The sequence below is a fragment of the Crocodylus porosus genome, unplaced genomic scaffold (genome assembly GCF_001723895.1).
Source record: "Crocodylus porosus isolate Cpor-Errol unplaced genomic scaffold, CroPor_comp1, whole genome shotgun sequence".
Classification (NCBI taxonomy): Eukaryota; Metazoa; Chordata; order Crocodylia; family Crocodylidae; genus Crocodylus; species Crocodylus porosus.
This window is the reverse complement of record NW_017728943.1, coordinates 79,483,575-79,497,639: the sequence shown is the minus strand read 5'-3', so window position 1 is coordinate 79,497,639 and position 14,065 is coordinate 79,483,575. Positions and strand designations below refer to the sequence as shown.

Genomic DNA, 14,065 nt, shown 5'->3' with positions numbered 1-14,065 from the left:
AGGTGCATCACCTTGCACTTGTCTGTGTTGAAACCCATCCTATTCTTGTCTGCCCACCCTTGTAACCTGTCTAGGTCTGATTGTGGCCTGTTGCATCCTTCCAATGTGCCCACGTCCCCCCACATCTTAGTGTCATCAGCAGATTTCAACAGGGTGCTTTTTACCCCTTCATCCAAATTGCTGATGAAGATGTTGAACAGTGCGGGCCCAAGGACCGAGCCCTGCCGAACCCCACTGCCCACTAACCAACTCTGATGGTTGTTTTGTGGCTGGGTTACCTTTCTTCTTTTTATGCTGGATAAGTTGTTGCAGCATGTGTCCATTTCCTTCTTGACTTGATCTCTTCTGGAGTAGGTTATGTGAAGGAGATGATTTCTAAGTTTTTTTGAAGTTCTCCTGGTGGCTACAGGTTGCTGTGCTTTGTACCGAACTCAATGTTGGCAGTATGGATCAGTTTAGTACCTCCCCATGGGCACTCTGAATTCCAAGGTGACATAGGTGCCTAAAAAAGAGTCCTGAGTCAGCCCTAGATTGGAGTGGGAGTTCAGGTGCTTGTTTGTGAACCAACACTTCTGTTAGCTAGTTCTGAAAGCCTCCCTGCTTAGCACTTAGGTGGCTTGGATCACCCTTTGGAGAGGCTAGACTCTCCCAGTTCACTGTACAGGCACCACAAGTATCTAACCCTGTTGATTTGGATCATCCTCCTGAGACAAGGTACTTATTTTTGAGCATTGCAATATCTAAGTGAAGGTATCTGTAAGAATGTTTTGGATCTGGGCCTTAAAAAAACAATGGAAATAATGTGTCAGGCAGAAAGTAAACAAGCCTTTTCTAGAGCAGCTCACATAAATTACATGCTGAAACAGGAAGGAAGAAGGAAAAAAATGAAGGTGTGATCATCCGTATTTTCCCTTGAGAATATCAAGTCAATCTAGTATTTCACTTTTCTATGTTAATGAATCAGAGTAGTCAAATTCCAGCTTCCAGGCAAAGCTCAGTATCTTTAAATATGGAATCATAAATTATGAATTCCTCATAATAATAACAACAGTATTTCAACTTTATCTTTTCTTTCACTACTCACACTGTTCATCACTCACTACTTTCCATTTATCACAGATTGTGGACCATGTTATGAAAAATGTTGCCAAATAATTTTTGCTTTAAATAATAACCCCCAATGAATCAGTCTACATAGGTAACATTATTTATTGAAGTGAGAGGTATGTATGTAGGTTATTCAATTTTGAAGCTAATAGCAGTTTTGTTTTACAGCTTTGAATCTATTTACAGATCTGAAAGAACTCTCCCAGAGTTCCTGAGAGCAAAATTGGACCATTGTTATAATCCTCAGGGAAGAGGGGCAGGCTGTTCATTATTGGTTGTGGGAGATGCTGCTGTTAGAATGAAAATTATAGAATTACGGAAAGAAATTTTTCTTTCTTGTGCTTCTAGGACTGGATATAACTCTAACTACGTCTTATGTAGAAAATGTCCTTGCAGTGTTCAGGTGCTGTTATAAGGAAGGACAAGAAAACCATGTGAATCTAAGGCAGTATATAGTGCCTCATATTCAGTACTCATGATGCGACTGTAGAAACTGTGGTGACAGTAAAATGCTGGTTGTTTAGTTTGACTCTTCTTCTTGAAGTGCAGGACAGGTTTTTTGCTAGTTTTTTAAAAAAATGTCTTATTGTAGTTCCATGTTGGATAACCTCTTCCAGTTTAAACGGATTAGGCCTAAACAAAGGCTAAGCACTGAATACTATCCAGAAGAGAGTATCAAGAGTTAAACAGATGAATAGTTGATATGAGCACTAGTATTTCTACTGTTAGTTGTCTTCGTGCTTCAAGGTGCATTATACATGCATCATTCAACAGTGTCAAAGTGTCATTTGTACTGTCATCACCCACATTTTCTCTTAAAAGGTGAAGGAATTTTTTCCTAATGCATCTATCCTTCTTTTTTTTTTTAACTATTTCTTCCTCATTTTTTCTAAATAGTTGTATATAGTATTTTTTCTGAGCATGTTAATTAGTTAATTAATGCTAATTATTAATTGTCTATCGAACGGATGCAAGGAGACCCAAAACACACTTTTGATGTTATCATCATATCATATATGCACATTGTGAAAAGGGCTGTCCTTGGTTAATAACAACTGTTTCTGCCACTGAAATCTCTCGGTCATAGGGAAAATACAAAAATGCATATAATCATAAAATATACTCAATCGGAACTGAAGGTCATGCTGTGTGATGTGGCTATAGGCTCTTCTGTACTACTCTTTACTTTTTGTTATGAATAGCACTGAATCTTTTTTAGAAAATACACTATAGTAAAATTATTTTGAGTTGCTCTGAAGAGCTTGGTTTTTCAGGGAACTCTCCTAGTATACTTTTAGGGCAGAATTTTATTTCTCTTAGTAGGTAACCAAAGTGCAGTTCTGAGTTATCTGACTAAAGTGCTTGGGTGATTCTGTTATCCACTTTGGGCACATGGGTGCCTCCATTATTGGAACAGGGAGATATCTCTGCATTTCTGGAAGGCAGTTCTGTTCCTATAGTGGGGGCACATTCATGCCCAGGTAACTCAGAGTTGGTTACAAACTTCACTTTAGTTATCCACTAGGTGAAAGAAGTCTGTCTTCAGTGCTCCCAGACTTAGACACTACATGTTAGTAGCAGTATATAAATACACTTTTTTAAACTTATGATTTTGAATTTTTTATTTTAAGAACTTTTTACTTTCTAGCATATAATGTATCTTACCTGAAATTGTAACTTCATAAATATTATCTTTTGATTATATGATTTAAGATGAGCAAAAATGTCCTTTTTAAATTAGCATAAAGTTTCTGAAAGTATTTTACTGCTTTTCTTATAGCTATATGAAACTTCTAAAGTACGCCATGGTTTGATGACACTTGGACCCAGTGGCTCTGGGAAAACAACAGTTATAACTATTCTGATGAGGGCAATGACAGAATGTGGGCATCCTCACAGAGAGATGCGTATGAACCCAAAAGCTATTACTGCTCCTCAAATGTTTGGCAAACTAGATACTGCAACTAATGACTGGACTGATGGAATCTTTTCTACACTGTGGAGAAAAACATTGAAAGCTAAAAAGGGTAGGCAAATATATTGTATGTGATATGATCAATAGATCTCATGAATGCTATATTTAAAAAAAGCATCTTGAATTTGCAAATGTAGTAAAATGCTTCCTGTAATATGAAGAAATAAGTTTAATGATAAAGGTAAGGTACCTTCCTTGAGAGAAGGCTGTAGTTTCCATGTTTCTTACTTCAACATGATAATACCTTATTTAAATATACAGCTACATCTGGTCTAATCACTTCAGTTTTCCAGTTCAGTTCAGTACAGAGACTATGAAAAATGTTTTGCTGCTGTAAAGTCATAGTCAAGATATATATGGATTAGTTTTAGTAGCTTTGAAATAATATTTTGCCATGGTCTGAAAAGCTTTTAGTAACTCTTGTATTTAAATAACCCAGGATATGCTGTTGTAAAATTCCTGTTCATAGTAATGTCATAGTTATCTCAAATTTAAACAGTGAAATATTTTGGTATAGGGAAGGAATCTTATTTCCTTATTCATGCATCATGAGTATTTTGATAGCTTCAGCTAATGACAGTTCTTTCTCATTGCCTGTGAACTGGAAGGTGAAATTTGATTGGTAGAATAGATATTTTGGGGCGTTTCCTTTTTCTATATAGAAAACTCCTATTTTTCTTTTGATTCTATTTTATTTTGATGGTATTATGATACTTCCCTAGTTGTTATTATTGACTGGAAGTCTGTGAAATTCAAAAATTGTCCATCTGGTGATATAAAACCTCATTTAAATGCATGTAAGATGCTTATTTTCCTTGGAAAAGGCCACATTAATAAGAGAGATGCCATTTATTGGTCATTTTCAGGAAGAATTCAAGTATGAGACTCTCACTTCAAGATATTTTCACTTGAGAAATCCATGTGATTAGCCTGTACCTTGGATTTATCTGGGCAGAAACTTCCGAGAAGAGGTATTTCTAGGAAGGAGAGCTACTACTTGGGAAGGCTTATTAGTTGATACAATGTAATAGTTGCATTTTCATAATCCTGTAGTGATAGAGTTAAGATAAATCACTGTAAATATAAACCTGAATAGAATAGATTTAGTGTTGATGTTTGGTTATATTTATATCACTGCAAGAGCATGCAGATATAATAAGTGCATTGTAACAGTTTATATCAGTATCATTTGATACCACTAGTCATTATCTCTACCCTCAACCATCCACTGTACCATACTATCAATTCTGAAGTCCTTGGTACTAATGAAAATTGTTCATTTATCCCTCATATTGATTTCACTGGTGACTACAACTCTGATTTCTAGTCACAATGGCACCTGTGCTATTCATATTTTTGGGTGCAGACAGATATAAGAATTGTAGCAATATCAATTGAGACTAATATAAGCTATTATGTATCAAATTCTAGAGCTGTAAGCTGTTATAATGTAACTGTTACATCTACAGCTCCTGTAGTGATACAAATGTAATGACACTGTTTGTTACAGGGTTAAACTTAAGGTGTTGTTACACATTACAATCAGCACATGCTAAAGGGTGTGTTAAAGTTAGCACTAGCTGTGAGCAGTCACACAGTAAGGGTTAATACCCTCTGTAATGTGCACTGCACTGACCTGCTCCTACAGGACTGGCTAGGAGCTAGAAGCTTGGCTTGCTGGATCTCTAAGATAGTACAGGCTCCAGGATCAGGGCCTCATTAGCCCCCGCCTGGCCTGACCTCATCAGCTCCCCCTTCTTCCCATCCAGATAGAGGCTCACTCACCTACCCTTCCCATGGCTCCTTGGCAGCTCTCTGCTCACTTGTGGCAGCCTCCAGTGGGTGGACTGAGCCTGGAGAGTGGTATTGGTGTCAGGCAGGTGGGTTTCACCCTCCCTGCCTGTCCCTTCCCCACTTGCTGCTGGAACAGTATTGGCAGCACAGGTAATCAGTGGGGACAGATGAGAGGTCCCCAGGGGGCCTGAGAGTGGGTGACTCTTGAGGGACAGGGGATAAGCCCTGAAGGACTGGGAGCAGGAAGGGTGAACAGTAAGGGACTAAGGGTGGATGGGACAGGGAGTAAACCCCAAGGGACCAGGAGGTACGAGGGCAGAGGGATGAGCCCCAAGGTGCCAGGAGTGGGAGGGTGAGCCCCAAGGGACAGAAGAGGTGTGTGTGTGTGTGTGTGTGGGGGGGGGGGGTATAACAGGAGAGGAAGGAAGAGAACCTGTACAGCACAGAAGGAAAAGAGGAGATTCTTAACTTTAGGACTCCCTGGTTGCCAGCTCTCCCTGCTGTTGCTCAGAGCAGGATAAAATGTCCCCTGGAAACAATGTCTCCTGAAATGCTGGAGGGCTGCTCCCAACTCAGATTAACCCTATGGAGTAGTCTGATGTGACTGCAACATGAGCTCCCTAATACCAGTTGAAGATAATCCTTACCTGAAGAGGATTCTCTCTCAGACAAGCAGAAGGCAGTTAGTTTATCTTTTCCTACCACAGAGTGTGAACACTCCTAGTTTAAAAGTCCTTAACACGTATGAAAGGTAACATGTAACAGTATCCTTACAGTGATTTTTCTAACTTGCATCCCTGCAGGAGCACACAGACATAATAATTACTTTGTAATAGCTGATGTGCTTTCCTGGTTGTCAGCTCCCCTTTCCTCTTTCCAGTGGCTTAAATTTGTGTTTCTCTGTATCTTTTGTGGTTGGTAGCAACTCTCAAGATCACACCTGATGGTACTGACTCTTTGGCTGTCTTCAACCACTGTTCCAACTTTGACATTACAGTTTTCAGTGCCAAGAGTTACTTCAGTGGCTTGAATTTCTTGTCAGCATCAGATCTCTCTCTTTTAGCCTTCATAAAGCTACTGCCCTACAGTGTCATCTAATGGTATGTACAGAAATGCTCTGTGCACGTTTTACAGCACTGTAATTTAAAGGACTTTTTATAATGCTATAAAGATACAGCACTCTTAAACATGACAGAAGTGCAGAACACAGAAGTTATTCGAAGCACTATAGGTTACTAAAGTGCTGTAAAATACAGCACTTCAACTTTAATACCTCATTGAATAAGTGTTAATTTAAAGCTCTGTACCCAGAAAAGCAACTTCTATACACACCTTAAGGCACTATTGACTGGCAACAGAAAAGAACTCATTCCCTTGTACATCTACTACTCTACCAGAAAGAGTTTTTCTGTTCCTAGAGGAACATTCTCATACCTCACCAGAATCAGAGGACAAGAGAAAGTCTTCCTCTATGTGGCCTGTTGCTTCCGTATTTTCTAAACCTCCCATAACAGATAGAAATTCCAGACTCCCAACCATAACCAAACAAGGACCAAAGAAAGACTCTTGTTACATACCATGCTGGCTTCTAGCACCCCGTGCTTATTAAATTCCCTGGAATTTTGAGGTGCATGAGGAATTCCCCAGCACAGAAAACTGGTATCAGCCAGGTGTTCCAGACCAAGGTTACCAACTCCATAGCCTCTAAGAAGTTCATTCTGTTCTCTCCTCAGCTATGTTTGTGAAATCACTATCTGACCAAGATGTTCAGGTGACTGGGTAATCTTCCCATGGTCTTGTACAGTGTAACCTCATAAATCCGGATATCAAAAATCCAGAATTATTGAAAATCCAGCACTTTTTAAAACTACACTCCACTGGGGAGTAGTGGCAGCTGGTCCTGGAGCAGCAGAGGGGGAAATTTGCATGCGGTGTCTGCTGCTGCCGTCCACGATCCCATGTCACTGCTCTGCATGTGGCCGCTGCTCTGGGAATGGCCACCACTATCCTCCCCCTCCTCTTGCCACTCTGGGACCTGCCACAGCTCTGGTTTCAAAAATCTGGAATTTTCACATTTCCAGCAGGTGCTCATGCCAGGTTCATGGTACTATACTGTATTGTCTTTGTCCCCAAAAGAAGCAGTAGCTCCCAGACATCAACATCTTCAAGACTGAGTCTTGAGGATAGCTTCAGTTCTAGAAATCTCAAGTAAGGATGGTCCAGAGTAGACCAAGTAAGTTTCTGGACATTTTGCAAGAGAGAAATAAGGAATAAGAGGAGAAGGATGGGAGAAATTTTCTGTCTGCTTTTAATACATACAAAGAGGTAAGTCAGGGAAATTAAGATGCAATGATTGATAAAGGAAAACTGAAGGCAGGAGAGCAGACAGCAAGGAGGAAGAAAGTACTAATATTGATTAAAACAATTTTTAGATAGACAATACAGCTAACAGAAAGACTGAATTAAGTATATCTAGGATACTAGTTGTGATGAGTAAAAAATTGAAACTTTGTGTCAATGCAAACAGCCTCAGCAACGAAATGGATGAACTGAGACTACTTTTACATCACTTGTGATGTGAATTGGCTAATGTTAGGTATACCTATAACTAGCAATCATGTCTAAAACTCAGGAACTTAAGTATATGTTAGAATTAGAAAAAATGTAAAGGCGGGGTTAACAGCTCATTAAACTAAATTGTGAAAAATAAGAAAAATAACATGAATTAAACAGAATGAGTGTGAGTCAAAATATCTCAAGGGAAGGATGGTAAAAGAAGTTCTATTGGTAGTTCTGGGAGTCTGCTGTAGATGCTAGGGAGTTTTTAATATGAAAAGAGATTTCTTTAATAATATTACAGAAATTTCTGTTTGTGTCAAAATCTGACCTTAAGATCTACAACAGACTCCTAGCACTACACCAGTAGCACTTCTTTTACCATCCTTCCCTAAGATGTTAAGTTAGAAGTTAAGCCTAGGAAGTCAGGAAGTGAAGTTAGAGATTTCTCTGATAATATTGCAGAAATAGTTTACTTAACTTCCTAGATATAGATTGGTGAACAATACCACTAATAACGGCAAGGTATAAATGTTCATGGCTGTGATAAATGACAGGTTTTGGTTATTTTACTAAATTGTCATTGAATTAAGAGGTAATGATAGTTTAGATGTTGTTTTGTTAAAAACAGAGTATTATAGAAAAGCCAGCCATGGAAAATGACCTTGAGAATATAAGCCGATTCATTTAAAACTAAATGGAAGAAACTTGGAGAAATTAAGGGACTAGGTCGGGGGTGGGCAAAATGCAGCCCATGGGCCAGATGCAGCTTGCCAAGCCATTCTATCCGGCCCTTGGGGCCCCTAAAAAATTTAGAAAATTAATAGTTATCTGCCCTTGGCTGCCTCTCATGTGGCCCTCGATGGCTTGCCAAAACTCAGTAAGCAGCCCTCCACCCAAAATAATGGCCCACCCCTGGACTAGGTAGTGAATTCGACTGGACTAAAAAAACTCAATGACTTTGCTGTGAAGAAATCTTGTATGTTTTTAAGTCAAAAATTATCTGGATTTTTCATTCCTGTCAAGAGGAAAAAACTTATAAAAGGGCTCCAAACGTGGATGAGTAACCACCTCAAAACCAATACTGGAGTAGAAATCCTACAAGGAATAGGAAAAAGGACTTAACCAGCAAAGATTGCTTTAACTTATCAGTCAGAAAGTGTAGGAATAAAGTGAGTATTGTAAAAATGAGTCTAAGTTACCCTTTAAAAGAAATTAAAGCAAGCAGGGGGACAATGGATATGTACGTCTATAGGATCCCAGAACAAAATACTTTCTCCCAGGAGAAATGCAGCATTTGCTTACATCCTGAGAGACATAAGCTAAAACACCAATGGCATAAGAAGCTGGTCCCTTCAGCCAAAAGAGCTATTTTGTATTCATTTAACAGATGAGAATAGCAAATTAAGAAGTAATGTTAGCAAAATGTGTTTTTATTTATCAGGATTCCATACTTAGATTGGTTGAACATCTGTCTCAGGAATCCAGGAAGGAGTCTAAGCATCATCCACCCCATGCCTTAGCTGTAGCAGCAAAGGCAGATGGCATGGTAGCAACAGCAGGAAGAGCTGGGGCCAGGCACACCAGCCAACACCAGCAGCAGCTGGGGACTTTGAGTGCCCCCTCCCACTCCTGCTGTCCAGTGCTTGGCCACCCCCTTCCTTTCTCCAGAGCAGGATTTAGCCAAAAGCTTTTTTGTCCCCTTTCCTAGTCCTGCTCTGCAAGGCTTTGTTCAGGGTGAAAACTTGCTAGTTGTACTTCCAGAGGTCTGCAGTGTGTTTAACAAAAATAATTTTCAGTGGATCACATTATAGATTCATAGATGTAGCGTCAGAAGGGACCTAAGCAGATCTTCAAGTCCAACCCCCTGCCCTGGGCAGGAGAGAATACTGGGTTCATATGACCCCACCTAGGTAATTATCAAGCCTCCTCATAAAGACCCCCAAGGTAGGAGCCAGCACCACTTCCCTTGGAAGTTGGTTCCAGATCCTAGCCACCCTGACTGTGAAGTAGTGTTTTCTAATGTCCAGCCTGAACCTACTCTCAAACAACTTATAGCCATTATTCCTTATTCCTTGTTACTCCGGAAGGTGCTTGGGTGAACAGGGTCTCTCCCATTCCCTGCTGGTCCCCCTGGTAAGTTTTTAACTCTTGCATTCAATGATCTTTAGTTAAAGTGCCCCATCACAGGGCGGGGACCCAGGAGCGGCCATGATCTCCCGTGGCGCCCCTACCGTGCCAAGTTGCCGGTCTAGCACCCTTTTTCTCGCCCGCCAAGACTTTGCTGTTTCTCTAAGATTAATGGGAGGCTGCCTTACTTGGCCTCTTGGACTTGGTGTTCTTACTCTACCGGTCCCAGCTCTGTACCAGATGAATTTAGTGCCCTAACCCTATGGGCGCCGCGTGCCTCCAACCTCCCCTGTAGCACGCCCCAAGCCTTGCAGATGTACTGGACGTTCTTGTGTCTTCACTCGTCTTAGTGACCTCTTCTGGGTCATCTTGCTCTTATGCTCACCCCCTCCCCCTTCGGGGCCTCTCAATACATAGCGCGCCCTCTCCAGGGCCTCTCATGTAGAGGCAGCACCCCCACTGGGCCTGTCTCCCCGCGCTCACGTGGTCTCACCCACACTGGGGTTTCATCGCCTGCACTTCCCGCAGTAGGCTACCCCATTGGGTTTTCATCGCCCGCACTTCCCGCGGTTGGGGCTCTGGTGGCCTGTAGCTGTGCCTGGCCCCCTGACCCATCTTCTGGGTCAGATGCCCTCCTTGGGCTCTACCCGTGATACTGCCCCACTGGGCTGGGGTCGGGACACCCCACTAGTTCTGCCCGATGTTGCCCCACTGGGCTGGGGTCGGGACACCCCACAACACAGCACGACCCTACAGCGCACCACCTGCTGTGCCCTCCTTGGTACCATATTGCTGTGCCCTCCCAGGGTACCAGGAACCCCCACGCTACTCCTCCTTCCCCTACAGCCTCACCTGGTCCTCTGGTATAACAATAACAAACCAGGGAACATAAAGCCATAAGCCAACCGGCTATAACTCAAAATAAGCCGCCCGGCTATAACAAATTGCATGCCAACCTGGCTGTTCTTCACGCTTCCCAGTCAGGGTTCTCTCCACCCCTTTCCCTCATACAGACACTCAGGTGGTAAGGCTGCTCAGCTCTACTCTGCTCTGCATCAGAGTTCTGGCTCAGCTCGGCTCTGTAGCAGAGCTCCTACTCCTCAGGCAGTCAGATGGAACTGACCTCTTGCCTCTGCCTGGCTGCTTATGAAGACCAGGCCCTGCCCCCTGGTGGTCAGCTGACCCAATCAGTTGCCCTAGCAACTTCCACCTGCGCTGCCCTGCAGATTGGCAGCTGGGTCCTTGTTACCTTTGCTAGTAGGAAGCACCCTAGTGCTCTGCTGCATGCCCCCACTGTCATTTGTCAGTGTAGGGACACTGATGCACATGACGCTCCAGGTGCTTTAATTAGAGTGGCTTTCAGAGCAACTCAGATTAAAGTGCAACCCCCCCCGCCCCCAATCCCAGAACATGTGTATAAACACCCTTAGGGCCCTACTAAATGTTCAAATTAAAGCTGGATAGAAACCAACTATAAAGTTGTTATGCATTTTCAAGCACTAACTGTGTAGCTGTTTGACTCTTTTATAGATGGGTAGACATGTTTATGGCATGTTAATTACTTTGCACATGTGGCTGGTCTAAATGTATTGTTCAATTAACATGTTAATTGCATAATATATATAATGCATGGCAGGAGCCTAAGAATGAAACTCTTGGGAATCAATACTAGAAAGAAGATAAAGATGTCTTTTATATTCACCAACTTTTGATGTTGACTATTGCTTTTGCAAGCCACTTTTCTTCCTTTCTCTCTAATTCAGAGCTCAGTTCCATATGGCGTCAGGAGCTGAGCAAAAGTGACAGACCAGGGTACTAGTACTGAGGAAGTAGCATGCTGTAGGCAATAGCCTACTTTGCTCGCTCTCAACTTTTTAATATATCATGGCTCTGGCCAATTTCACAGGATCTCACAGGCAATGTGGATTGCAGACCACTTTACTGAAGGGTATAAATCAGGGCTAGGCAAGCTTTTGGAGCAGTAGGCTGGATCAACCCTCCTAGAGTTCGTGGTGGGCCTATGCTCCCAACCCAGGCCACTGCTGTTGCTGCTGCTTCTCCCTAATGCCCAGTCATGGTGTGGGCAAAGCCCCACCTTTTCCTCCCAGCTGCTTGGCTGCAGCTTGGGCAAAGCCTGTCCTGCTGCAGCCCAGTATGGACTCTAGCTGCAGTGCTGGCACAGCTTCCTCCCAGCTCTGCAGACTAGATTCTGTGGATGTGGGGGCCATATGTTGCTAATTCCTGGTGTAAACTATTTATATATAAATCTTTGGGGTAAATTAGGGCTCAGTGATGAGGTATACAGCTGCTACAGTGGAGTACTGTAGGAACATAAGATTCACTATAGATGAATCATTTTTATATGATGATTTAGGTGTTTAAAGTATCTTCTTTTAAATGTATTGTACAGCCATTTTGGTGTAAAATATCAATTCCTCCTTCAATTATTTCCAGGCGAGAATATATTTCTGATTCTAGATGGCCCAGTCGATGCAATTTGGATTGAAAATCTAAATTCTGTTTTGGATGATAATAAGACACTAACTCTGGCTAATGGTGATAGAATTCCTATGGCTCCTACCTGTAAGTTGTTATTTGAGGTTCACAACATTGAGAATGCCTCTCCTGCAACAGTTTCTCGGATGGGCATGGTCTACATCAGTTCCTCTGCCCTCAGCTGGAGACCAATATTACAAGTAAGACTAAGACTGAAGAGCATTACTTACTAGTTTTATTTTGTTGTACAGTGTATAGATTTTTTTTCTCCCCCACAGGCATGGCTGAAGAAACGCTCTTCACAAGAAGCTGATGTTTTACAAAATTTATATGACAGAATCTTTGAACCAGCGTATACATATATGAAGTTAAGCCTTAATCCAAAAGTGGAACTTCTAGAATGTAACTATATTATGCAGGTAATATATTGCCATGCAAATTAGTTTATATTTGTCTATGAATTCATTCTATAGCCAAGTGTGTAGAAACAACAAACAAAACAATCATTTCTATGAATGCTGTTCAGTGTGCAGTAAAACTGCATTTCAAAAAAAATGTACCCCAACAACTGGATGGCCAGAAATTGGTACTAAGATATACAAGAAAGCCTTTTGTGTTTCCAGTTTGGGTGAAACTGAACTTTTCCTCTATATCTGCTCTCAGTGAAATCTCAAAATTTACTTAAGCAAGGCATTAGTTTTGTGGGTAATAGTTTTATTAGACCAACTGCATAGTTGGGATAGAAGGCAAAGGGACCTGTAGAAGAATTCCCTGCATTTAAAAGCTTCTCTAAATCTATACCAGCCATGCAGTTGATCCAATAAAAGATATCATCCACAAAAATTCTTGCCTCACATATTTCCTGGACCATTATGTCTACAACATCACACCAAAACTAAATCTATTTAAGATGTTTGAAAATTTAAAATCAGCATAGTTCTGTGCCATTTGTCCTTCAAATCTCTCTCTCTATTTTGGGCATTTTTATTATGATCCCATTTTCCATTCTTTTGAGATGAATGGAAAATTCCACTCTCCCTTTTCAAAAAAATAGGTATAACAGGTTTTTTGTCAATCTGTCCGTTTGTCTTGAGACATTCTGCTGTGATTTGATTTTTTCCCCTAAAGGTATATTATTTCTTCAGTTGTTCGGTGGCTACTTTAAATTTGACCAACATATTCTTTTCACAGAAAACATCAAGCTCTGCTATCTTTTCTCCATTATCAGATGTAAATGTTATTTTTGTGGGGATCTGTTAAGGTTATTATAGAAATGTTCTGCTCCTCTTCCTTTTCTCCTTTAAAGTAATAATGACTCTTCCTTATTTATTTTTTATTGGACCTTTCCTTCCATAACTAAATCTCCAGCTAGTTGTTTAATCATTTTATAAAGTGTTTCCATGTCTCTCCATTGCAGCCATTTTAATTGCTGGTGCCAGTCTATCAATATATACTCTTTCTATCCTATTTTTCACCTTTATATTATTCCTACATTCATTTCTTTGTTACTTACCTTAGGCCTAGAGTAGATTTAATTTCTCCTGCTTGCTTTCTTTACCAACATCCCACATGTCATATCTAATCCACATTTTTGTATATTAATTCAAAGAGCAGCCTCAGAAATTTTATCCCCTAAGGGAGAGGAAATAGTGGATAGAAAGTTTTGCTTGTTATTCTGTGAAATCAGGAATTTCTGGGTTTTTTGGTTTTGGTTCCCTTCTCCTTCATGGGGGGGTGGGGTGAGGTGCTTATTGGGCCAATCCCATTAATTGCTGAAAAGCAGCCGCTGCCACAGACAGCCCAGGGAAGCATTTTTTTTCATGGAGGGAAGCCTCTCTGTTTCCCCTGCAGGAAAATAGCTCCCATTTCTTGCACTCCTCTGGGCCAATGCAGAGCAGTGTAGGGGGAGGCAGGGGGATTCTGCTGTCCCCTGATCATGAGTGGCCCTCCTCTGGACCCTCTCCATGCTGTCGACATCCCTCTTGAAGTGCAGCGCCCAGAACTGGA

General features: G+C 41.3%; 1 protein-coding gene across 1 annotated transcript in view; it reads left to right on the top strand.

The window, feature by feature from the left end:
• Positions 1-14,065, top strand: part of DNAH8 (dynein axonemal heavy chain 8) — a 310,177-nt gene that overhangs the window by 156,382 nt on the left and 139,730 nt on the right. Inside the window, exons 50-52 of the mRNA XM_019549625.1 lie at positions 2,888-3,134; positions 12,017-12,258; positions 12,337-12,477. Coding sequence (XP_019405170.1) covers positions 2,888-3,134; positions 12,017-12,258; positions 12,337-12,477 — 630 coding nt within the window. The remainder of the gene's footprint in view (positions 1-2,887; positions 3,135-12,016; positions 12,259-12,336; positions 12,478-14,065) is intronic.